Genomic DNA, 25167 nt, shown 5'->3' on the forward strand with positions numbered 1-25167 from the left:
TATGGCGCTTTTAGAGCAGTGGCTTCTTCCTTGCTGAGCAGCCTTTCAGGTTATGTCGATGTAGGACTCGTTTTACTGTGGATATAGATACTTTTGCACCTGTGCTGTTGTCTCTGGTATTGATTTGCACTTCTCGCACCAAAGTACGTTCATTTTTAGGAGATATAACTCTTCCTGAGCGGTATGATGACTGCATGGGCCCATGGTGTTCATACGTGCGTACTATTGTTTGTACAGATGAACGTGGTACCTTCAGGCGTTTGGAAATTGCTCCCAAGGATGAACCAGCCATGACATAATTTTCTGAAATTTTCCTAACTGTTTAAAGGTAAAGTCAACTTAGTGTATGTAAACTTCTGACCAACTGGAATTGGTATACAGTGAATTATAAGTGGAATAATCTGTCTGTAAACAATTATTGGAAAAAATACTTGTCATGCACAAAGTAGATGTCCTAAACGACTTGTCAAAACTATATTTTGTTAACAAGAAATTTGTGGTGTGGTTGAAAAACGAGGTTTAATGACTCCAACCTAAGTGTATGTAAACTTCCGACTTCAACTGTAGATGAGGGCAAAGGCCATACATTGAATTTCTTTTGTTGTTGTTGATATCAAGACCAAACTTAGTACAGATTTTCAAAGTCATACTTTCCCCATCACCAACATGAGATTTAAGCTGATTGACCAAAATAGTATGGATTGTAGCCAATGGAATTTCGAGAAACATTTGTCAGAATTTCCTTGTCTTGTCTAGCTGCCATTTGTTGACTTACCATCGTATTCTTTGTACAATGAGTACACTTATAAATATGGTGTCAAATCAGGGAAGTGGTTCATGAGAAGATTTATAAAGATTTTTCCTAAATTTCAAGATGGCGGAAAATCCATCATGGCGAATGTTATAGGTCCGCAGAGGCAATATTATTTTGGTGGCGCTGTAGGTCAAATATGATGCTTGTGTAACGGTTTTCTTTAGGTGAAAGAGAGTTGGACCAATATGTGGCGTGGCTATTTAGATTTATGTTTAATAAAAAAACAACTAAACACAAACACTACAAAACAAGAACCGTAACACGAAAACCAAAACAGCCTATACTGGTGCAAAGTAACACATCGACAGTAACAAGGACAGGAACAATCACCCACGACACACTCAAATAATATGGCTGCCTAAATATGGTTCCCAATCAGAGACAACGATAAACACCTGTCTCTGATTGAGAACCACTTCAGACAGCCATAGACTAAGCTAGAAAACCCCACTAAGCTACAATCCCAATAACTGTGAAAAACCCCAAGACAAAAACACACCACATACCAAAACCCATGTCACACCCTGGCCTGACCAAATAAAGAAAGAAAACACAAAATACTAAGACCAGGGCATGACAGCTTGTGCCAAATTTTGCACCATAGTTACTCTTGATGGTTTCTACCATCCTGCCAATTTATACAACTTTTTTACAAATCTGTTGTTGAGATATTGTCTGGAAGGAAGGAACTACCCGGATAATGATACAACAAATACATGATGTGCTAGGACCCTTACCAAGCCGAGGAACAAGTAAAAGTGAAAACAAAATCACAATAGTTCTGACCTCAGTTTTCCAATTTACAGTGTGGCTTGTCCAGTCTAGCAGAAAGCATCTCCACTCCTGAGTCATTCAGGTTGAAACTCAAGTACAGGCCTTTTAAGGCCCAATCGGTCAATTCTATGCCCTCTGTGGTAATACAAGAAAGTACTCAAATGATTGAAGATGAACTATCCTTACAAAAAAATCAAACAAAGGTACATGTATGCCAATCAGTGCACACTAAGGGTACAAGGCATGCATCAAAAAATACTTTGTTATCCTAAATTAAACTCACTGATTGTATCTGGGATCACTGGCATTAGAGCAGTAATCAAAGTTGCACAAGATGGTTCTTCTGTGAGTTTTACAGCCAGATAGTCTACAAAGACAGAGACATCAATTGGATAAAACAGGTTGTCTTTTTCCATTTATTTATTGTTTGTTTTAAGAAACTCAGCATAGAAAGCATATGTGTGAAGTGAAGCTGAACATAAAGCACCATAAAAAAATTATTTCATTTCTATGTGTGTGCCCATTACTTAAAAGGTGCAATATGCAGAAATCGCTCCGCTATTTCCTGGTTGCTAAAATTCTAATAGGGTAGCCTAATTTCAGTTTCTGTGACAAAACAGGCAATGTATAGTATAGAGAATCATAAAAATGACTTTAATGGAGTCCATGGAATGGTATCAATCACATGGAAACCACATCTTTGGTGTGTTTGATAGCATTCCATTGACTCCATTCCAGCCATTATTATTATGACCTGTCCACCCCTCAGCAGCCTATAACTCTCATTTCTATGTGAATTTGGTCGGGTCACCCACAAAGATACATATTGCAGCATTAATGCCCAAAACACGCTCTAAACCTTATGGAACAGTTTGTCAGAGTCAATCTGTGGGTTGTTATCATGATATCATACTTAGACCCCTCCAAAGAACTGACCTCAGTGTTTCCAGTTTACAATGTGGAGGTTTTAATCCAGCAAAGAATAACATCTCTTTGCAATCATCAAAGGAATTGTTACTCATGTCCAGGTCTCTCAGAGGTGAGTCTGCAAATTGGAGAATGGAGGCCAGTAATTCAAAGCACTCATTTGAGAGTACATTGCAAGATAATCTGTAGAAATAAAGAAAATACAACTAATTTAACTTGTGATGTAGTGTATGTCAGGGTTGCTTAACTGATGTTTTGAAGGTAGACTCAGCGAAATAACAGTTCCATGAGCAGCACACACAGTATCTGAGCACTTGCTCAGGTTCGCTTCACACTGTTCACAGCGTGGTAACCATGTGACCAAAACAGCAGAGAAGTTGAGCATCAGGCTTCAATGCTCTTAGTTGTTGCAGAAATTGACCCACTAGGCTTTTTACTTTCTGCATATACGTCATATCGCTGAGTTTACCTTTGAGTATTATTTTGATTTACCAGGTAACTGTAAGCAATTGACAAATGAAAACCCAGTGCTACTAGGGGTATCAGAAAGGCTCTCACTATAGTAAAAATGTCAGTTCATGGTCAAATCTGATTGTGTGACATACAGTATGTGTGAATTCTGGATTAACACTTGCATTGCCTTTCTGCAGTTCCTCACAACTGGAGGCAGTCTCACATCACCCATAATACCCGTGTTGTATCCGTTCACGTCAAAGACATCCAGCACCTCGTCTGACATTTCAAGCATGTAGGCCAGTGCTGAGCAATGACAGGTGACAGTTCTGTTTCTGCATGATTTTCTGACTTAAGGTACTTTAGAATGTCCTCTTGTACTGAATTGTCTTTCATCTCAGTCAAGCACTGGAGAAGATTGATGTATCTTTCGGGTGAGTAATCCCCTACAATATCCTGATCTCTAAAATATGTCCTCATTTTCTCAACAGATTCAGAACCGTTCTCACTTTGTGACAAGAGGCTTTGCAAGAGTTTCTAAGTAGCCTCCAGTGAGATGCCAACAAGGAAGCGGAGAAACAGGTCCAGGTGTCAATTCTTCTTCTTTAACAACCATCATCTGCAGATGCAGGCTCCTTGACGTTCTTGGTCACACAGCAGTGGAACACGTACAGCGCAGCAAAAAACTCATGGATACTCAGATGCACAAAGCAGTAGACCTTCTTTTTGTACAACACAGACTATTCTTTAAAGATTTCTGTGCATAATCCACAGTACACTGTAGCTTCACTGACATCAACGCCATACTTATTCAGGTCCTTTTCATAGAACATGAGATTGCCTTTCTCTAGGTGCTCAAATGATAGCCTCTCCAATTTCAGAATGAAATCTTTCCTTGATTCCAAGATCTTCTGTGCATCTCTCTCATTTTGCCCCAGAAACTTTTCATTTGCCAGGTTTGTCTGAATGAGTAGGAAGTGAGAGTACATCTCAGTCAGAGTTGTAGGGATCTCTCCAAACTCATTTGTCATCAGCAATTCTTCAAGGACTTGGGCAGAAATCCAACAGTAGACTGATATGTGGCACGTGAAGTAACAACTTCTTGATGTTGTAAGGTGTGAGATGATTCTGCTGGCAAGATTATCATCACTGGTTCTTTTCCTGAAATATTCCTCTTTCTGTGGGTCATTGAAACCTCGTACTTCTGTCACTTGGTTGATGCACTTACTGGGAATCGGATTGGCTGCTGCTGGTCTGGAGGTGATCCAGAGGAGAGCTTTGGGAAGCAGATTACCCTTGATAATGTTTGTAAGCAACACATCCACTGAGGATGTCTTTGTAACATCAGTCACCCTCTTGTTTTTATGGAAATCCAAGTCAAGTTGGCTTTCATCCAGACCATCAAAGATGAACAGACCTTTACAAGCAGCAAATTCCTTTGTCTTTTATCTCTGCAAGTTCAAGGTGGAAGTCATTCAGAAGTTCAGAAAGACTGTACTGGTCATCTTTGATCAAATTCAGCTCTCGGAAAGGAAGAACAAAGATGAAATCCACATCATGATTGGCTTTTCCTTCTGCCCAGTCTAGGATGAACTTATGCACAGAGACAGTTTGTCCGATGCCAGCGATGCCTTTCGTCATTACTGTTCTGATGGGTCTCTCTTGTTCCGATAAGGGTTTGAAGATGTCATTGCAGTTGATTGAGAAAAGAGGCACCAGACTCTCCAATCTGCCACATTTCATGTTCATCATTCACCCCTTGACTTTCTCCCGCTGTGATGTACAGGTTTGTGTAGATCCTTTCAAGATGAGTTTAATTGTCTGTGTTGCCCTCAAACACAAACGGAAACTTCTCCTTCAGACTGGATTTATGCTCCTCTTTAACTCTTTGCATCACAATGTCCACTGCAAGGATAAGTTATATAAAATCCACAATAAGTGAAGATAAACATTTCATGGTAACATTTTGTACTGCAAAAGCATTATCGTTAATGTCGCCCTCAATCTAATATACACGTGCCCTACTACTACAACACTTATCACAATCATTTAAAATAAAAGTTATGTTTTATTGTTATACACCAGTCTTTTACTTTCGGTTTTGTACACCAGCTTCAAACAGCTGAAAATGCTGCATTTTGCTTATTGAAAATATATTTTACAATGGTTTAGATGGTACAATGATTCACATAAACTGAAATTAGGCGAACTATTACAATTTTAGCAACCATGAAATGGCAGAGCGATATCTGTATATCGCACCTTAAACCTAGGCCCTTTTATTACCTCATATCCCAGCAATAATGCCTTGTTCTCAACTGCCCTACCTGGTTAAATAAAGGTGCAATAATTAAATTAAATAAACTTATTAAGGCAGGTATTTGCTGAGGATGCACCCTACAATCTACATGCTAAGAACATCACACGGTTGCAAAGGTACATGCAGCTATAACAGGCTGAAATGAAATATTTCCGGTTCTGTCATGTGGGCTGCTGGTTGTCATGCAACGTTTCCTTATTCCTGTTCTAATTTCGCCTGCTACTGTGTTTGGTGTTTGTTTTTCTACGGCTCACATCTCTTCCTGACAGAGAGTTTGTTAACTAGTGTTGCTATTCTACCGGTCAGTAGGTTGGTCAAATCGATGTCTTTTTCACCCCAAATCGTTTTTTGTGCCTACAGCTAGAGACGCAGGTGTAATCTGGTTAGCGAGCAAGAAATGTGAATCACTTTGCTATACTGCACTCGAACGACTGATATCATATCTCTTATCGATCAAATGTTTGGGGAGGCACGTTCCCATTCAATTGTCAAATCGTGGGCTGGGACAAGCATGCATAGCAGTGCTGTGAAGTTAGCTTTATGTTAAAGATTCGAACTTTGCTCGTCAATACCTTTTCAAAGGAACATTCAAGGATGATATGAATGTCATATTTAAATCAGATGTGGAACAAGTTACACCCCTTATTTTCGCTGTTACATTGCCTTTTCTAAAAAATTAGTGTACGCTCATTTCTATGTCTCGTTCTCCGTGCAGTTGCAGCTAAGGGGCCGTGTTAAAAGTGCAATTGAACCTATTGTTAACTGCAACACTTCAATAGCTTTGTAACCATATGACAAATCTCAAACCAACTGTAATATGTTCAAGGATCTCTCCAATCCATGACAATTACTTTTGTATATATATATTTTTTTTTACTTTGGCTGTTCATTTATTACATTTTATTATTTAATTAAAGTTTAAAAAAAATACTTCCTTAGTATCACTTGAATACAACCAAATGTTATTGGTTCAGGGACATTGTCTGTAGAATCTACGGCAATTGCATTAGAGTTGTTTCACTTTGGGTATTTTCAATAAATTAATATTAAATAAAATACTGGCATAAAAACTTCAATACCTTCCATCCCATATGACTTTCATGAATAACCAACTGTTATTGGTTCAGTGACCTTGTCTGTACAATCTACTGTAATTACTTTTGTAATTAACTTTTTGTAAGATGTTTTTACTTTTGCCATTTTAAATGAAATCTCTCATTATATGTCAAAAATACTTGCTTAAAACTTCAATAGCTTCCACCCCACATCACTTGCATGAATACAACTGTTTTTGGTTCAAGGACCTTGTCTGCACAATCTACAGCAATTATATATGTGTTTTTTGACTTTGGCAATTTTCTATTAATTGAATTTAATTATATGTAAAAGATCACTCAACATTATTTTTTAAAAGTTTAATTAAGTTCATATAGGGCATGGGAAAGACAATTAGGAATATAACTATTTTCAGCTGGTGGTGCTAATGGGAGACCATACAGGTTGGTACTCAGGGTGTGGGGTACTATGGTCAATGTCTCCACCTATTGATGAAATACAGAAGTGGAACCAGTAAAAAACAATTGGAAAACTGGGCAAGCAAGCTTTTTTCAACTACAGTATATGTAATTGATATACAACCATTTATTTATAATACATGTGGAATATGTTGGGTATTTGAAAATAAACAACAGGGCTAAACAAAACTAGGATAAACAAAACTAGGATAACAGCAAAAAAATATCAACTGCTTAGGCAAAAAGGTCTAACAACTGGTTTGGACAACAGTTTGTTTACTTGTGTAAACAAGAATTACAAATGCCAGAGACAATCCGCGGCTCCAGCCACAATGGCTAACCGCGTCTTATAACTTAAGATTTATGTCTTGTATGTGAATCCATTCTTTTTACAAAGTAATTGAATTCACTTGTATTTAGAATTCCATTTTCAGATACTTCTTTATTGCCTATTACTGTAACTCAACCATTGTCTCTTGCATATCGCTAATTATCTTTATGGAGTCAGGTAAACATTTTAATAGGCTAATTTCTTAGTCTTATTACGAGTCACATATGATGTATATATAATATACTGTATATTCACACATTGAATATTACTGCACACTACACACTGCCTTATTTCTATCACAGCATATTGGATGACAGTCAATCATTCTCCATTCACCCAGCTCAATGCACCAGCGATAGTTTTAGGCTTCTATGTGATAATCTCATTTTCCCTGTACCCATTATGAGGTTGCTACAACCTAGCCTATGAATGAAAGTTAACAACTTAGGTGCACAGGTCAAGAGAATTTTGAGTAATTATTGTAATTAATGGAGTAATTAATGGATATATTGAAGCAACATCTCAAGACATCAGTCAGGAAGTTAAAGCTTGGTCACAAGTGGGTCTTCCAAATGGACAATGACCCCAAGCATACTGCCAAAGTTGTGACAAAATGGCTTAAGGACAACAAAGTGTTGGAGTGGCCATCACAAAGCCCTGACCTCAATCCTATAGAACATTTGTGGACAGAACTGAAAAAGCGTGTGCTAGCAAGGAGGCCTACAAACCTGACTCAGTTACACCAGCTCTGTCAGGAGGAATGGGCCAAAATTCACCCAACTTATTGTGGGAAGCTTGTGGAAGGCTACCTGAAACGTTTGACCCAAGTTAAACAATTGAAAGGCAATGCTACCAAATACCAATTGAGTGTATGTAAACTTCTGACCCACTGGGAATGTGATGAAATAAATAAAAACTGAAATAAATCATTCTCTCTACTATTATTCTGACATTTCACATTCTTAAAATAAAGTTGTGATTCTAACTGACCTAAGACAGGGTATTTGTACTTGGATTAAATGCCAGGAATTGTGAATAACTGGGTTTAAATGTATTTGGCTCAGATGTATGTAAACTTCCGACTTCAACTGTATATAAGGAACAGAAGCTTTGTCTTAACCCCAGAGAGATAGCGAGAGATAGAGGTATGCTGGTGGCGTGCTATGACACGACATTCATTTCTTTATGACAGATGGCTATTGCGTCTGCTATACAGATATAGATATACAGAAGGAGGCTAATTTGTAAATGTTCGATCAGAATATTTTGTATAAAGATAAGCATTATATTTTTAGATTATAGGATTAACTCTGGTAGGCCTGAAACAGTCTTCTTCAACTCACCTCACCTGTCGGAGGCAGTAGGACCGCCAGGGCAGGACGCACGGCCTTCATTTCATAGGCCTGCAGTAGCTAAAGCTTAATAATAGCTACACAATAGCAAACCTTTGTTTTATTGGTCACTACCCTCCCCTGTTCCCAATAAAAAAACACAACTCTCCTCAAAGCAAACATTTTTAAGTTTGACAACCCCTCTTCTATTTTGGTCCATCCCTCCCCCCAGTAAATTTCAACCTGTCCCTAACCACTCAACAAAAAATGTAACTGGCCAAATCTAGACATTAAAGGTTTCTTCATGCTCAGTCAATCACGCTTATTGCATAAAAATAAATAGAGAAAATTACAACACTGTCGGAAAAAGCAAAGGATAGCCTACAACAAAGACCAGTCACTTTAAACACATTTGACATTTATCTCTATGAATTTATTATGTCCATCTACAGTCCATTTAGACAAGGTCCACGTCACATGAAGGATATCTAAAAAAAATCTAAAATACCATGCAAGAATGATTGATTAAATAGTAAACAAGTGAAGTGTTACACCAGGAAAAGGTATGGTAAAAGTCATCCACGGTAACCTGTTACCAGGAAATGAATGTATGTGGTGCCATGTGTGTAGCTGAGTGTTACAATGCCAGGTCATAAACGTCACGGTAGACAGGATATTACTGAAGAGCTGAGAATGTATTATTGGCTATAACTGAAGCAGCCCTCCCCCACACACATACATGTGCACACACAAACAAACATAGTCAAAAACAGCATGTACATTTGGCACAGAAATTTCTCTCTCAAAACATCCTCTTTAATCAGAATTGTCTGTGCTCTAACATTATCTAGCAGTAAGACAATAACAAGGGAAATAGTACTGTAAACACATAATAAATCCTATTACTATTCTACTTTTTTCCACAGTCAACCCCTTTGCTACTGTTATTTTTCACTGTCTTTTTACTGTTGTTTTTATTTCTTTACTTACCTATTGTTCACCTAAGCCTTTTTTTAAACTTAGAAGATGCACTGTTGGTTAGAGCCTGTAAGTAAGCATTTCACTGTAAGGTCTACTACACCTGTTGTATTCTGCGCACGTGACAAATAAACTTTGATTTGATTTGATTCAAGAGGAAAGGCAGCCCATTCCCATTAAGACATGCCTGTGTTTCCGGGAGCTGGAGGAGAGTGGCTGGTAGATCTGTTGAGGGGCAGATGTCAGAGGGGACAGTAAAAGAGACCGAGGGATGAGGATGTGGATCCATATAAAGAGCAGGGTCTCTAGCAGGGTGACAGAACAACAGGACACAGCCAGTTAGCTCATCACCAGCAGGGACTCACAGGGAAACAGAGTGGGTAGTTCAACAAGTTGGCGATATGGATCCGTCTGTCTCTGTTTGTCTCTCTTTCTCTGTTGGTCTGTCTGTTTTCTGTCTGTCTGTCTTTATCTATCTTTGTCTCTGTCAGTCTCATTTTCTGTTTGTCTTTTTGTATTTATTTATTAAGGAGTTTGCTCACCGTGTGTGTTTTGTGTGCCTGTCTTCATATGTACGTGCTTTGTGCTTGAGTGTTTGTGCAGCCATCTGTGCAATCAGTTTACTTTCATTACATGATGTTTACATTACACAAGTCAATTGTCTTGGTCAGCATCATTATTCTTTAATGGTCAAACAACATCGTACAAACATGTTTGTGTTGGACAGGACTAAGCAGGATGACCATGCGTGGAACGGTGACGGGCTGTGTGGTGCTGGTGTGTCTGGTGGCCATGCTGCATGAACGGGCAGAGGGACACTTCTCCTTCTTCAGCCCCAAAGAGATGAGGGAGATGAAGGTGAGAAGCGTGAAGTGAGTCACAGGAAGGGGGTGGGGGGAGAGAGGTAAACAAAACAGCCAACGCATTGGGAAAAAACTGGTTGATCAACCAAACAATGTGATGACGTGGAAAACAGATTGGATTTGCAAAAAGTCATCGACATCAGGGAATTTGGTATTTTTTCTAACCTAAAACCAATGACAGGGTGACATTTTTTGTTGATTTCATGTTAGTTGACAACTCAACCAAATGTAAATGAAAACTCGATGTTGAACTGATGTCTGTGCCCAGTGGGAGAATACCAGTGTCACGTTAAGAAGGGTGCATGGTACTGTATTTTGCAGATAAAAATGCCATGACCAGAGCTGATATGATTTCTAAAGCTGAGGCATGTCTGTTCTACACAATCTGTGTCAGACCTGGGTTCAAATACTATTTAGGGTATTCAAAGACATTTGAAAGTAAGTATTTTGATATTTTTGATTTTGATATTTTTGATTTGAAAACAAGTAATTGAATATTGGAATATATAAAAAAATATATAAAATATATATAAAAAAAATATTCAAATAAATACTCCCATGAATTTGAACCCGTGTCTATTTGGTATTTGATATAAGTATTTAAAAATGTTTTCAAACAGTAGGTTTTTTCCAGAAATGATTTTAAAATGCTTTAAAATACTTCCAATAGAAGTAGTTGATTCAGACACATTATTTGAAAATACGTGTGTATGTGTTTAGGCCCTACAGGATAAGATGGGGAGGAAGGACATGGAGCCTCGGTCAGAGGATGGACAGTTTCAGGATGTCACCATCCAACATCTTCCTGAGGGCGATGGTGGAACTCCTGTAAGTATATACACACACACACACACACACACGCACACACACGCACACACGCACACACACGCACACACGCACGCACACACGCACACACACACACACACACACACACGCACACACGCACACGCGCACACGCGCACACGCACGCACACACGCACACACACACGCACACACGCACACACACACACACACACACACACACACACACACACACACACACACACACACACACACACACACACACACACACACACACACACACACACACACACACACACACACACACAAATGGGTGAATGTTTTTTGTTGTTGACTATTTTGTGTTATAAAAGTCTAATAAATGTATGTGGACAGGGGAAGGCAGTGGAGATAAGTGTTCGACTAACAGCCAAACAGCTGGAGCATGTGGCCCCCGTGCTGGAAGACATCATCCATGAAATGGTGGAGCAGGCAGAGAAGAAAGGTACCCATGACCATAGACATATAACACATTAAATTAGATGCACATAACAGCCACAACTGTCTGTCATCATGGGTGATTACAGGACATTTACAGCCTGGTTCAACTGCATACAGTACCAGTCAAAAGTTTGGACACACCTACTCATTCAAGGGTTTTTCTGAATTTTTTCTATTTTCTACATTGTAGAATAATAGTGAAGACATCACAATTATTAAATAACACATATGGAATCATGTAGTAACCAAAAAAGTGTTAAACAAATCAAAATATATTTTAGATTTTTCAAAGCTGTCATCAAGGCACAAGGTGGTTAACCTTTTGCCTTGATGACAGCTTTGCACACACTTGACATTCTTACAACCAGCTTCATGAGGTAGTCACCTGGAATGCTTGAAGGAGTTCCCACGTATGCTGAGCACTTGTTGGCTGCTTTTCCTTCACTATGCGGTCCAACTCATCCCAAACCTTCTCAATTGGGTTGAGGTCAGGTGATTATGGGGGCCAGGTAATCTGATGCAGCACTCCATCACTCTCATTCTTGGCCAAATAGCCCTCATATAGCCTGGAGGTGTGTTGAGTCATTGCCGTTGAAAAACAAATGATAGTCCCACTAAGCGCAAACCAGATGGGATGGTGTATCGTTGCTGTGGTAGCCTTGCTGGTTAAGTGTGCCTTGAATTCTAAATATATCACAAACAGTGTCAACAGCAAAGCATCCCCCACCATCACACCTCCATGCTTCACGGGGGGAAACACACATGCAGAGATCATCCGTTCACCTACTCTGCGTCTCACAAAGACACAGTGGTTGGAACCAAAATTCTCAAATATGGACTCATCAGACCAAAGGACAGATTTCCACCAGTCTAATGTCCATTACTTGTGTTTCTTGGCCCAAGCAAGTCTCTTCTTCTTATTGGTGTCCTTTGGTAGTGGTTTCTTTGCAGCAATTTGACCACGAAGGCCTGATTCACGCAGTCTCCTCTGAACAGTTGATGTTGAGATGTGTCTGTTACTTGAACTCTGTAAAGTGTTTATTTGGGCTGCAATATGAGGTGCAGTTAATTGCCAATTTCCGAGGCTGGTAACTCTAATGAACTTATCCTCTTCAGCAGAGGTAACTCTTGGTGTTCCTTTCCTGTGGCTGTCCTCATGAGAGCCAGTTTCATCATAGCTCTTGATGGTTTTTGCGATTGCACTTGAAGAAACTTTCAAAGTTCTTTACATTTTCCAGATTGACTGACCTTCATGTCTTAAAGTAATGATGGACTGTCATTTCTCTTTGCTTATTTGAGCTGTTCTTGCCATAATATGTACTTGGTATTTTACCAAATAGGGCTATCTTCTGTATACCACCCCTACCTTGTTACAACACAACTGATTGGCTTAAACGCATTAAGAAGGAAAGACATTCCACAAATGAACTTTTAACAAGGCACACCTGTTAATTGAAATGCATTCAAAGTGACTACCTCATGAAGCTGGTTGAGAGAATGCCAAAAGTGTGCAAAGCTGACATCAAGACAAAGGGTGGCTACTTTGAAGAATGTCAAATATAAAATATATTTAGATTTGTTTAACCATTTTTTGGTTACTACATGATTCCATTTGTGTTATTTCATAGTTTTGATGTCTTCACTATTTTTTCTACAATGTAGAAAATAGTAAAACTAAAGAGAAACCCTTGAATGAGTAGGTGTTTCAAAACTTCTGACTGACCTGTATTTGAAATATATGCTTAATTTCCCTGGTGAGACCAACGGAATAGTTCTCAAAAAACTGTATAGTTGCAACAACAAAAAGCAAAGCTGAAACGTCACCCGTTCAGACAAGATTAAATATTACTTTTTGTTTTACCTTTAATATACAGTTGAAGTTGGAAGTTTACATACACATTTAAACTCATTTTTTCACAATTCCTGACATTTAATCCTCGTAACAATTCCCTGTCTTAGGTCAGTTAGGATCACCACTTATTTTAAGAATGTGAAATGTCAGAATTTATTTTAACTAGGCAAGTCAGCTAAGAACAAATTCTTATTTTCAATGACGGCCTAGGAACAGTGGATTAACTGCCTGTTCAGGGGCAGAACAACAGATGTTGGGGATTTGAACTTGCAACCTTCCAGTTGCTAGTCCACCACTCCAACCACTAGGCTACCCTGCTGCCCTAGAGAGAATGATTTATTTAAGCTTATATTTCTTTTTTTCCCAGTGGGTCAGAAGTGGGTCAGAAGTTTACATACACTCAATTAGTATTTGGCAGCATTGCTTTTAAATTGTTTAACTTGAGTCAAACGTTTCGGGTAGCCTTCCGCAAGCTTCCCACAATAAGTTGGGTGAATTTTGACCCATTCCTCCTGACAGAGCTGGTCAGGGCTTTGAGGTCAGGGCTTTGTGATGGCCACTTCAGAACCTTGACTTTGTTGTCCTTAAGTCATTTTGCCACAACTTTGGAAGTATGCTTGGGTCATTGTCCATTTGCAACCAAGCTTCAACTTCCTGACTGATGTCTTGAGATGTTGCTTCAATATATCCACATAATTTTCCACCCTCATGATGCCATATATTTTGTGAAGTGCACAGGTCCCTCCTGCAGCAAAGCATCCCCATAACATGATGCTGCCACCCTTGTGCTTCACGGTTGGGATGGTGTTCTTCGGCATGCAAGCCTCCCCCTTTTTCCTCCAAACATAACAATGGTCGTTATGGCCAAACAGTTCTATTTTTGTTTCTTCAGACCAGAGGACATTTCTCCAAAAAGTATGATCTTTGTCCCCATGTGCAGTTGTAAACTGTAGTCTGGCTTTTTTATGGCGGTTTTGGAGCAGTGGCTTCTTCCTTGCTGATCGGCCTTTCAGGTCATGTTGATATAGGACTCGTTTTACTGTGGATATAGATTCTTTGTATCTGTTTCCTCCAGCATCTTTACAAGGTCCTTTGCTGTTGTTCTGGGATTGTTCTGGCACCAAAGCACGTTCATCTCTAGGAGACAGAGCGGTATGACGGCTGCATGGTCCCATGGTGTTTATACTTGCGTACTATTGTTTGTACAGATGAACGTGGTACCTTCAGGCATTTGTAAATTGCTTCCAAGGAGGAACCAGACTTGTGGAGGTCTACATTTTTTTTCTGAGGTCTTGGCTGATTTCTCTTGATTTTCAAATGATGTCAAGCAAAGAGGCACTGAGTTTGAAGGTCGGCCTTGAAATACATCCACAGGTACACCTCCAATTGACTCAAATGATGTCAATTAGCTTATCTAGCTTCTAAAGCCATGACATAATTTTCTAAGCTGTTTTAAATATCACAGTGAACTTAGTGTATGTAAACTTTTGACCCACTGAAATTGTGATACAGTGAATTATAAGTTAAATAATATGTCTGTAAACAATTGTTGGAAAATGACTTGTCATGCACAAAGTAGATGTCCTAACCAACTTCCAACTTCAACTGTGTATGTATATTGTGCAATGCATGTTCAAACATTGTACTATAGTGCAAAACACAAATCAGGTATACAGTGCTTAAAGTTGAGAGGCTCTTACATATTTGTACTATCTCTCCCTCTCACGTTCTCTCTCTCTCTCTCCGTTCCTTTTCTCTTTCTCTCTCTCGTCTATCTCTTTCTCTCTCTCAGCCAAATGAGGAGACATAAGACCACAGGAAAAATCAAAGGTGCCAGTATACTATAATTGACCAGGAATACATGCACAGATAGCTTGTAATGTGTCAATGATATGAATAAAGGGAAACAATCATTTCAACATTACTTTGCTTGTCTTGTGAAATTGCTGTATATCCATATATGTCACACTTACATACCCTACATTCTAGATTGCAGTGTCTATGTAATGTAAAGAAACAACCACTCATTGCTGGTAGTAAGTTAATTGACAACATTCCCTCTTCTTTACACATAAGTGTGCACAAATGTGCACGCATGAGCACACACACACACGAGCACATACATTTATGCCATTTAGCAGACGCTCAAATCCAGAGCAATTAGGGCTGAGTGCCTTGCTCAAGGGTACATCAACAGATTTTTCACCTATTCGCCTCGGGGATTCAGACCAGCAACCTCTCGGTTACTGGCCCAACACTCTTAACCACTAGGCTACACACACACGCACGCACGCACGCACGCACACACACACACACACAGTATTTGAGGATGGCCAGAGGGCATTGGAGGTTGGAGTATTTAGCATTTGAAACAGCTTTTTCCTGCAATCTAGAGCCATTATCATTATGCTTAATTCTATGTAAAAACGGTACATTTTTCTGCATCGCTAAAATCTAATCATATCAAATTTGATTTGTCACATGCGCCGAATTCAACAGGTGTAGACCTTACGTGAAATGCCTACTTACAAGCCCTTACCTTTACCCAACAATGCAGTTCAATAAATTGTCACACCCTGATCTGTTTCACCTGTCCTTGTCGCCCATCTTCCCCATTATCCCCTGTATATTTACACCTGTGTTTTCTGTCTGTCTGTCTGTGCCAGTTTGCCTTGCTTGCTAAGTCAACCGGCGTTTTTCTCTAAGCTCCTGGTTTTCCCCCAGTCTCTCGTTTTCTCGGCGTCCTGGTTCTGACCCTTGCCTGTCCTGACTCTGAGCCTGCCTGCCTGCTTGACCACTCTGCCTGCCCCTGACCTCGAGCCTGATTGCTGCGCTGTACCGTTTTGGACTGTGCCCTGGCTATGAACTATTGCCTGTCCCCGACCTGCCTTTTGCCTATCCCTTGGACTATAATAAATATCAAAGCTCAAACCATCTGCCTCCTGTGTCTGCATCTGGGTCTAGCATTGTGTAATTATATAAATAGAGTTAAGAAAATCTTTACTAAATAAACCAAAGTAAAAAATATTATGTTACAATAATGAGGCTATATAAAGGACTGAGTCAATGTGCGGGGGTTCAGGTTAGTCAAGGTAATTTGTAAAGTGACTATGCATAGATAATAAACAGCGAGTCGCAGCGGTGTAAAAACAAAAAGGGGGGGGTGTCAATGTAAATAGTCTGGGTGGCCATTTGATTAATTGTTCAGCAGTCTTATGGCTTGGGGGTAGAAGCTGTTAAGGAGATTTTTGGTCCTAGACTTGGCCCTCAGGTACCACTTGCCGTGCGGTGGAAGAGAGGACAATCTATGACTTGGGTGACTTGAGTCTTCAACCATTTTTTGGGCCTTCCACTGACACCTTCTTGTATATAGGTCCTGGATGGCAGGAAGCTTGACCTCAGTGATGTACTGGGCCATATGGACCACCCTCTGTAGCTCCTTATGGTCAGATGCCGAGCAGTTGCCATACAAGGCGGTGATGCAACTGATCAGGATGTTCTCGATGGTGCAGCTGTAGAGATTTTTGAGGATCTGGGGACCCATGGAAAATATTTTCAGTCTCCCTCTTCACAACTGTGTTGGTGTGTTTGAACCATGATAGTTCGTTGGTGATGTGGACACCAAGGAACTTAACTCTCAACCCGCTCCCCTTCAGCTCCGTCAATGTTAATGGGGGCCTATTCGGCCCTCCTTTTCCTATAGTCCATGATCAGCTCCTTTGTCTTGCTCACATTGAGGGAGAGGTTGATGTCCTGGCATCACACTGCCAGGTCTCGGACCTCCTCCCTATAGGCTGTCTCATCTGTCGGTGACCAGGCCTACCACTGTTCTGTCGTCAGCAAACTTAATGTGTTGGAGTCGTGCTTGGCCACAGAGTCATGGGTGAACAGGGAGTATAGGGGGGGACTGAGCACGCACCCGAGGGTCCCCGTGTTGAGGATCAGTGTTGCAGATGTGTTGTTGCCTACCCTTACCACCTGGGAGCAGCCCATCAGGAAGTCCAGGATCCAGGTTCAGAGTGAGGTGTTTAGTCCCAGGGTCCTTAGCTTAATGATGAACTTTGTAGGCACTATGGTGTTGAACGCTGAGCTGTAGTTAATTAACAGCATTCTCACATAGGTGTTCATTTTGTCCAGGAGGGAAAGGGCAGTGTGGAGTGCGTTTGAGGTTGTGTCATTTTTGGATCCGTTGAGACGGTATGCGAATTGGAGTTGGTCTTGGGTTTCTGGCATGGTGTTGATGTGAGCTATGACCAGAATTTCAAAGCACTTCAGGGCTACCGACGTTGGTGCTACGGATCGGAGGTAATTTAGGCAGGTTACCTTTGCTTTCTTGCGCACAGGGACTATGGTGGTCTGTTAGAAACATATATGTATTACAGACTCGATCAGGGAGAGGTTGAAAATATTAGTGAAGACACTTGCCTTTGTAGTCCTTAATATTTTTCAAGCCCTGCCACATCTGACGAGTGTCAGAGCTATTGCAATAGGATTTGTTAATCCAGTATTGACGCTTTGCCTGTTTGATGGTGTGTCTGAGGGCAATAGTTAAAAATACAGACATGTACTCGCCTTAACTTCTTATGGCTTGGGGCAGTATTGAGTAGCTTGGATGAATAAGGTGCCCAGAGGAAAATGCCTGCTACTCAGTCCCAGTTGCTAATATATGCATATTATTAGTATATTTGGATAGAAAACACTCTGAAGTTTATAAAACTGTTTGAATGATGTCTGAGAGTATAACAAAACTCATATGGCAGGCAAAAAAACGGAAATCTGAGGTTGGTCGATTTTCAACTCATTCCTTATTGAAGATACAGTGGGATATTGGTCATGTTGCACTTCCTAAGGCTTCCACTAGAGGTCAACAGTCTTTAGAAACTTGTTTGGGGCTTCTACTGTAAAGGAGGGGCTCATAAGGGCTCTTTGAGTCAGTGGTCTGGTAGAGTGCCACAAAGTCGTGATGCTCGTTCATGTGAGAGGTAGCTCCCGTTCCATTGCATTTCTGAAGACAACGGAATTCTCAGGTTGGAACATTATTGAAGATTTATGTTAAAAACATCCTAAAGATTGATTCTATACATCGTTTGACATGTTTCTACGGACTGTAACGTAACTTTTTGACATTTTGACTGCTCCTAGTGAACGCGCTTTGTGACTTTGGATTTGTTTACAAAACGCGCTAACAAAAGTAGCTATTTGGACATAAATGATGGACATTATTGAACAAAACAAACATTTATAGTGGAACTGGGATTCCTGGGAGTGCATTGTGATGAAGATCATCAAAGGTAAGTGAATATTTATAATGTTATTTCTGACTTCTGTTGACTGCACAATACGGCGGATATCGTTTTGGCTTGTTGGGTCTCTGAGCGCCGTACTCAGATTATTGCATGGTTTGCTTTTTCCGTAAAGCTTTTTTGAAATCTGATACAGCGGTTGCATTAAGGAGAAGTTTATCTAAAGTTCCATGTATAACACTTGTATTTTCATCAACATTTATAATGAGTATTTCTGTAAATTGATGTGGCTCTCTGCAAAATCACTAGATGTTTTTGGAACTACTGAACATAAAGCGCCAATGTATACTGAGATTTTTGATATAAATATGAACTTTATCGAAATAAACATACAGGTATTGTGTAACATGAATTCCTATGAGTGTCATCTGATGAAGATCATCAAAGGTTAGTGATGAATTTATCTCTATTTCAGATTTTTGTGACTCCACTCTTTGGCTGGAAAAATGGCTGTGTTTTTTCTGTGACTTGGCTCTGACCTAATATAATCGTTGTGGTGCTTTCGCTGTAAAGTGGTGGGATTAACAACAAGATTACATTTAAAATGGTATAAGATACTTGTATGTTTGAGGAATTTAAATATGAGATTTCTGTTGTTTGAATTTGGCACCCTTCACTTTCACTGGCTTTTGTCAAATCGATCCCATTAACGGGATCTCAGCCCTGGTGCATGCATGTAGGACCATAGCAGCAGTCCTTGGCAATTTACAGAAATAACCAGAAATGTCATCCTGCTAACTCCTCTAAAAGGGACACCCATGTTCTGGAAAAGCCCCAAGAGGTGTAACCATAGCAACAGTACATATTAGGCCATAACACAGTTAATAGAATAACCTTTCGTGTCCACTCCCCAGACAGGTGCATGTCTAATGATGTCTAATGACCCAGAGCACATGTAGAGTGCACTCATCTTACTAGCTCTTCTGCAATTAATAATTAACACACATGGTCTGGAAAATTCTCAATATTCTTCCGGCATCCACCAAACCCAGATTTGTCCGTTGGACTGCCAGATGGTGAATTGGCGTGATTCTTCACTCCAGAGAACGTGTTTCCACTGTCAAGAGTCCAATGGCAGCAAGCTTTACACCACTCCAGCTTGGCATTGCGCATGGTGATCTTAGGCTTATGTGCTGCTGTTCGGCCATGGAAACCCATTTCAAGAAGCTCGCGACAAACAGTTCTTATGCTGACATTGCTTCCAGAGGCAGTTTGGAACTCTGTAGTGACTGTTGCAACAGAGGACATACAATTTTTACACGCTACGCACTTCAGCACCAGGCTGTACTGTTCTGTGAGCTTGTGTGGCCTACCACTTCACAGCTGAGCTGTTGTTGCTCCTAGACGTGTCCCCTTCACAATTATAGCACCTACAGTTGACTGGAGCAGCTTTAACAGGGCAGATATTTCACGAACTTACTTGTTGGAAAAGTGTCATCCTATGACAATGCCATGTTGAACATCACTGAGCTCTTCGGTAAGGCCATTCTATTGCGATTGTTTGTCTATGGAGATTACATGGCTGTGTGCTTGATTTTATGCACCTGTCAGCAACAGGTGGCTGAAATGGCAGAATCCACTAATTTGAAGGGTTGTCCACATACTTTTGTATATATCAAATCAAATTTTATTTGTCACATGCGCAGAATACAACAGGTGTAGACCTTACAGTGAAATGCTTACTTACAAGCCCTTAACCAGCAATGGAGTTTTAAGAAATTACCTAAAAAAAGAAAGCGATAAGAATAACAAATAATTAAAGAGCAGCAGTAAATAACAATAGCAGGGGCACAGGGGATACCGGTACACAGCCAATGTGCGGGGGCACCGGTGTCAAGGTAATTGAGGTAATATGTACATGCAGGTAGAGTTGTTAAAGTGACTATACATAGATAATAACAGAGTAGAGCGTAGAGTAGCAGCAGCGTAGACGGTGGGTAGGTGGGGGGGGAGTGCAATGCAAATAGTCTGTGGAGCCATTTGATTAGCTGTTCAGGAGTCTTATGCCTTGGGGTTAGAAACTGTTCAGAAGCCTCTTGGACCTAGACTTGGCGCTCCGGTACGGCTTACCGTGCAGTAGCAGGGAAAACAGTCTATGACTTGGGTGGCTGGAGTCTTTGACAATTGTTAGGGCAATTTTTTTTATATACAGTGGGTAATTTTCATCATAGGTACACATCAACTCTGACAGACAAAATGAGGGAAAAAAATCCAGAAAATCAAATTGTAGGATTTTTAATGAATTTATTTGCAAATTATGGTGGAAAATAAGTATTTGGTCACCTACAAACAAGCAAGAATTCTGGCTCTCACAGACCTGTAACTTCTTCTGTAAGAGGCTCCTCTGTCCTCCACTCGGTACCTGCATTAATGGCACCTGTTTGAATTTGTTATCAGTATAAAAGACACCTGTCCACAACCTCAAACAGTCACACTCCAAACTCCACTATGGCCAAGACCAAAGAGCTGTCAAAGGACACCAGAAAAATAACTGTAGACCTGCATCAGGCTGGGAAGACTGAATCTGCAATAGGTAAGCAACTTGGTTTGAAGAAATCAACTGTGGGAGCAATTATTAGGAAATGGAAGACATACAAGACCACTGATAATCTCCCTCGATCTGGGGCTCCACGCAAGATCTCACCCCGTGGGGTCAAAATGATCACAAGAACGGTGAGCAAAAATCCCAGAACCACACGGGGACCTAGTGAATGACCCGCAGAGAGCTGGGACCAAAGTAACAAAGCCTACCATCAGTAACACACTACGCCAGAGGCAGTGCCAGACGTGTCCCCCTGCTTAAGCCAGTATATGTCCAGGCCCGTCTGAAGTTTGTTAGAGAGCATTTGGATGATCCAGAAGAAGATTGGGAGAATGTCCTATGGTCAGATAACGTGTTTGGAGGACAAAGAATGCTGAGTTGCATCCAAAGAACACCATACCTACTGTGAAGCATGGGGGTGGAAACATCATGCTTTGGGGCTGTTTTTCTGCAAAGGTACCAGGACGACTGACCCGTGTAAAGGAAAGAATGAATGGGGCCATGTATTGTGAGATTTTGAGTGAAAACCTCCTTCCATCAGCAAGGGCATTGAAGATGAAACGTGGCTGGGTCTTTCAGCATGACAATGATCTCAAACACACTGCCCGGGCAACGAAGGAGTGGCTTCGTAAGAGGCATTTCAAGGTCCTGGAGTGGCCTAGTCCATCTCCAAATCTCAACCCCATAGAAAATCTTTGGAGGGAGTTGAAAGTCTGTGTTTCCCAGTAACAGCCCCAAAACATCAATGCTCTCCAGGAGATCTGCATGGAGGAATGGGCCAAAATACCAGCAACAGTGTGTGAAAACCTTGTGAAGACTTACAGAAAACGTTTGACCTCTGTCATTGCCAACATATTACCTCAACAAATATTGAGATAAATATTTGTTATTGAGCAAATACTTATTTTCCACCATAATTTGCAAATAAATTCATTAAAAATCCTACAATGTGATTTTCTGGATTTTTAGTTGAAGTGTACCTATGATGAAAATTACAGGCCTCTCTCATCTTTTTAAGTGGGAGAACTTGCACAATTGGTGGCTGACTAAATACTTTTTGCCCCACTGTACAGTGCTGCCATCTAGTGGCCAAAATCTAAATTGCACCTGGGCTGGAATAACACATTATGGCCTTTCTCTTGCATTTCAAAGATGATTATAAAATAATGGTTGTTTTTTTCTTTGGATTATCTTTTACCAGCCCTATTGTGTTTTATTATCCTACATTCCTTTCATATTTCCACAAACGTCAAAGTGTTTCCTTTCAAATGGTACCAAGAATATGCATATCCTTGTTTCAGGGCCCGAGCTACAGGCAGTTAGATTTGGGTATGTCATTTTAGGTGGAAATTGAAAAAAAGGGGAGGATCCTTAAGAGATTTTAAGAAACTAAATATGATGCCCTGCATTTCTGCTAAAAATCTGGGTAAAAGATTGAAAGGAGCCTTGTTCAGTACATTTAGTAATTGGTTGCATTTCTGAAGTCTACCAACCTTGCCAGCAGCCATACCAGCTAAGCAGCTAGTCAAGCTAGCTACTCTAATTTAATTGATAGCCTGAAACATCTTCTTGGTAGATATTTATGAGGTTGAGAGATTGGGCACCTGTTGGCCTCAGGAAATGTAAAACTTCTAGGGTCGGTTTCACAGACAGAGTTTAGATGAACACAGGAGTAGGACTTAATGGGCCGGTTTCACAGACAAGGCTTAAGCCTAGTCCCAGACTAAAATGCATGTTTGAGCTGTCTTAACTCAAAGCGACTTGCACAAATTTATCTTAAAATGGTCGTAGATTTAGCCTCGTCTGGATTAAACAAAGCCGATTGCAAGAAGGAGGATTAGAGCTAATCAATGACTAAATTGAAGCTTAAATTAAACCTTCAGGCGTAGGTTTCAATTCTGATTAGTACTGTTTGTGAGGGAGCATGGACTATTTGGAATATCTAAATGAAGGCCAACATGCCTTAGAGGCCAGCCAGATGAGTACTTGTGGATAGGAGTAATCCATTAAATTACTTTGCTGAAATAGCTTTTCGAGAACGCTTTCGTATGTACAAAGAAAATGCATTGGAGATAATATCTTTGCTTGAGCCTAGACTTTCTTCTCCGTCTTAAAGAGGAAGGCCTTTACCCAATTCTCTCCAAGTTCTGATTACTTTGAGGTTTTTGGCATCTGGAATCTTTCATCGTGAAACTGGGGATTTGTGTGGTGCCAGTGAACCAACTGTGTGTAGAATAGATCAAAGTCTGCAGGGCCATTTGTGAACAGAGGAGTCTTTACATCAAGTTTCCAGTTTCCTGATGCTGCTGGCAAAACCAACTATAAAGTGCAATTCTATGAATATGGGCACTTCCCAGGAGTGATTGGCTGTATAGATAGATGTCATGTTCCCATCAAGTGTCCATCAACTCCTGATGCTGAGGAGTACAGGAACCGTAAGAACTGGTTTTCCATCAATTTTCAGGGTGTATGCACTCCTAATTTAGAATTTAGAATTATTTCCCGTTGGAAAGGTGCAACTCATTGTGTGCTCAGTTTCAGAGAGGACAACATAGTGGACTACTACTTGGTGACAGTGGATATTGTCAGAGTAACTTTTTATTCACTCCATACATAAATCCCACAACAGCTGAGCAGCAACGATACAACAGAGCTCATATCCGCACGAGAGGGATGGTCAAGCGTATGTTTGGAGTATGGAAAAATTATTTCCAGTGTTTATGCAATACATTTAGTTTCAAGTCAAGAAGATGCTGCAAGGTGATCATTGCTACAGCTGTGCTGCACACCTACCAGAAGCAGCAGGCAATGACCAATGAGGACTTGCACACAGAGTTGCTTTCACATTGCAGCACTTCAACTAGATGAGAGGCATTTAAATATGGAATGTATTCATTATGGCTTATTTTTGATTTGATAATGTTTATTCTGTACACATTTCAAATAGTTTTCATTAAACGAGTGACTAAACCAAGGCTGGTTTAAAATGTAGATTGTGGTGATTAAAATACTCTCACTCATGAATATCCAAATGACAAAACATACATTTTACATATCATATTGTTCACCATAGCTGGTAATCAATTGTCTCATTACTGTATCTTTTTTGGATCATACCTCTCTCTTCCAACTTACTATCCAATTCAACCTGTAGAATTCTCATTTTCATGTCATGTTCTTCCATCAGATATTTCATTTTATGCTCATGAAATTCTCTGGCTAACTTTTCATGCATTGTCATCTTTTTTGTTCTCTGCTGAAAGATGGTGGCAGCATCTTATCTCAGGGATGCTATAGCAGATGTGGAGGGTACACACTCACTGTTCACTGGCTCTTCCAACCTGTGCATAGGTTAATGCCCCTCTTCGTTCTCTTTCGACACACACATACATTCCTTTCTTATGTTAAATGTATACATAATTTAGTCATTATTCATAAAAATCATAACAGTAGCATTGTCTTTCCATTGTTTAACATGGGTCAAACGTTTTGGGTAGCCTTCCACAAGGTTCCCACAATAAATTGAATTTTGGCCCATTCCTCCTGACAGAACTGGTGTAACTGAGTCAAGTTTGTAGGCCTCCTTGCTCGCACACGCTTTTTCAGTTCTGCCCACACATTTTCTATGGGATTGAGGTCAGGGCTTTGTGATGGCCACTTCAATACCTTGACTTTGTTGTCCTTAGCCATTTTGCCACAACTTTGGAAGTATGCTTGTCCATTTGGAAGACCCATTTGTGACCAAGCGTTAACTTCCTGACTGATGTCTTGATGTTGCTTCAATATATCCACATAATTTCCCATCCTCATGATGCCATCTATTTTGTGAAGTGCCCCATTCCCTCCTGCAGCAAAGCACCCCCACAACATGATGCTGCCACCCC

At 40.3% G+C, this 25167-nt stretch overlaps 1 protein-coding gene and 1 pseudogene across 3 annotated transcripts; one reads left to right on the forward strand and one right to left on the reverse strand.

Moving 5' to 3' along the window:
• Positions 1-3043: 3043 nt before the first annotated feature.
• Positions 3044-5416, reverse strand: LOC135541492 (NLR family CARD domain-containing protein 3-like; annotated as a pseudogene).
• A 4319-nt stretch (positions 5417-9735) lies between these two features.
• Positions 9736-16369, forward strand: mlnl (motilin-like). Of its 3 annotated transcripts, none has more exons than XM_064967815.1 (6): positions 9736-9818; positions 10170-10300; positions 11026-11133; positions 11482-11590; positions 15231-15268; positions 16105-16369. In XM_064967815.1, the coding sequence occupies exons 2-5, from the start codon at positions 10181-10183 to the stop codon at positions 15236-15238; spliced, it is 345 nt and encodes a 114-aa protein (XP_064823887.1). In that variant the 5' UTR covers positions 9736-9818; positions 10170-10180; the 3' UTR covers positions 15239-15268; positions 16105-16369. The 3 variants fall into 3 exon arrangements, with proteins under 3 accessions (XP_064823887.1, XP_064823886.1, XP_064823885.1); XM_064967814.1 differs by having other exon boundaries at positions 16163-16369; XM_064967813.1 differs by lacking the exon at positions 16105-16369 and having other exon boundaries at positions 15231-15362.
• The last annotated feature ends 8798 nt before the right edge of the window (positions 16370-25167 follow it).

Source organism: Oncorhynchus masou, chromosome 6, assembly GCF_036934945.1.
Source record: "Oncorhynchus masou masou isolate Uvic2021 chromosome 6, UVic_Omas_1.1, whole genome shotgun sequence".
Taxonomy (NCBI): Eukaryota; Metazoa; Chordata; class Actinopteri; order Salmoniformes; family Salmonidae; genus Oncorhynchus; species Oncorhynchus masou.

Bases quoted from the DNA above. Each gene is read 5' to 3' on its own strand.
- mlnl (XM_064967815.1), top strand. From the start codon at position 10,181: ATGACCATGCGTGGAACGGTGACGGGCTGTGTGGTGCTGGTGTGTCTG. The intron at 10,301-11,025 runs GTGAGAAGCGTG...GTATGTGTTTAG, and splicing joins AAGAGATGAGGGAGATGAAG to GCCCTACAGGATAAGATGGG. The intron at 11,134-11,481 runs GTAAGTATATAC...GTATGTGGACAG, and splicing joins AGGGCGATGGTGGAACTCCT to GGGAAGGCAGTGGAGATAAG.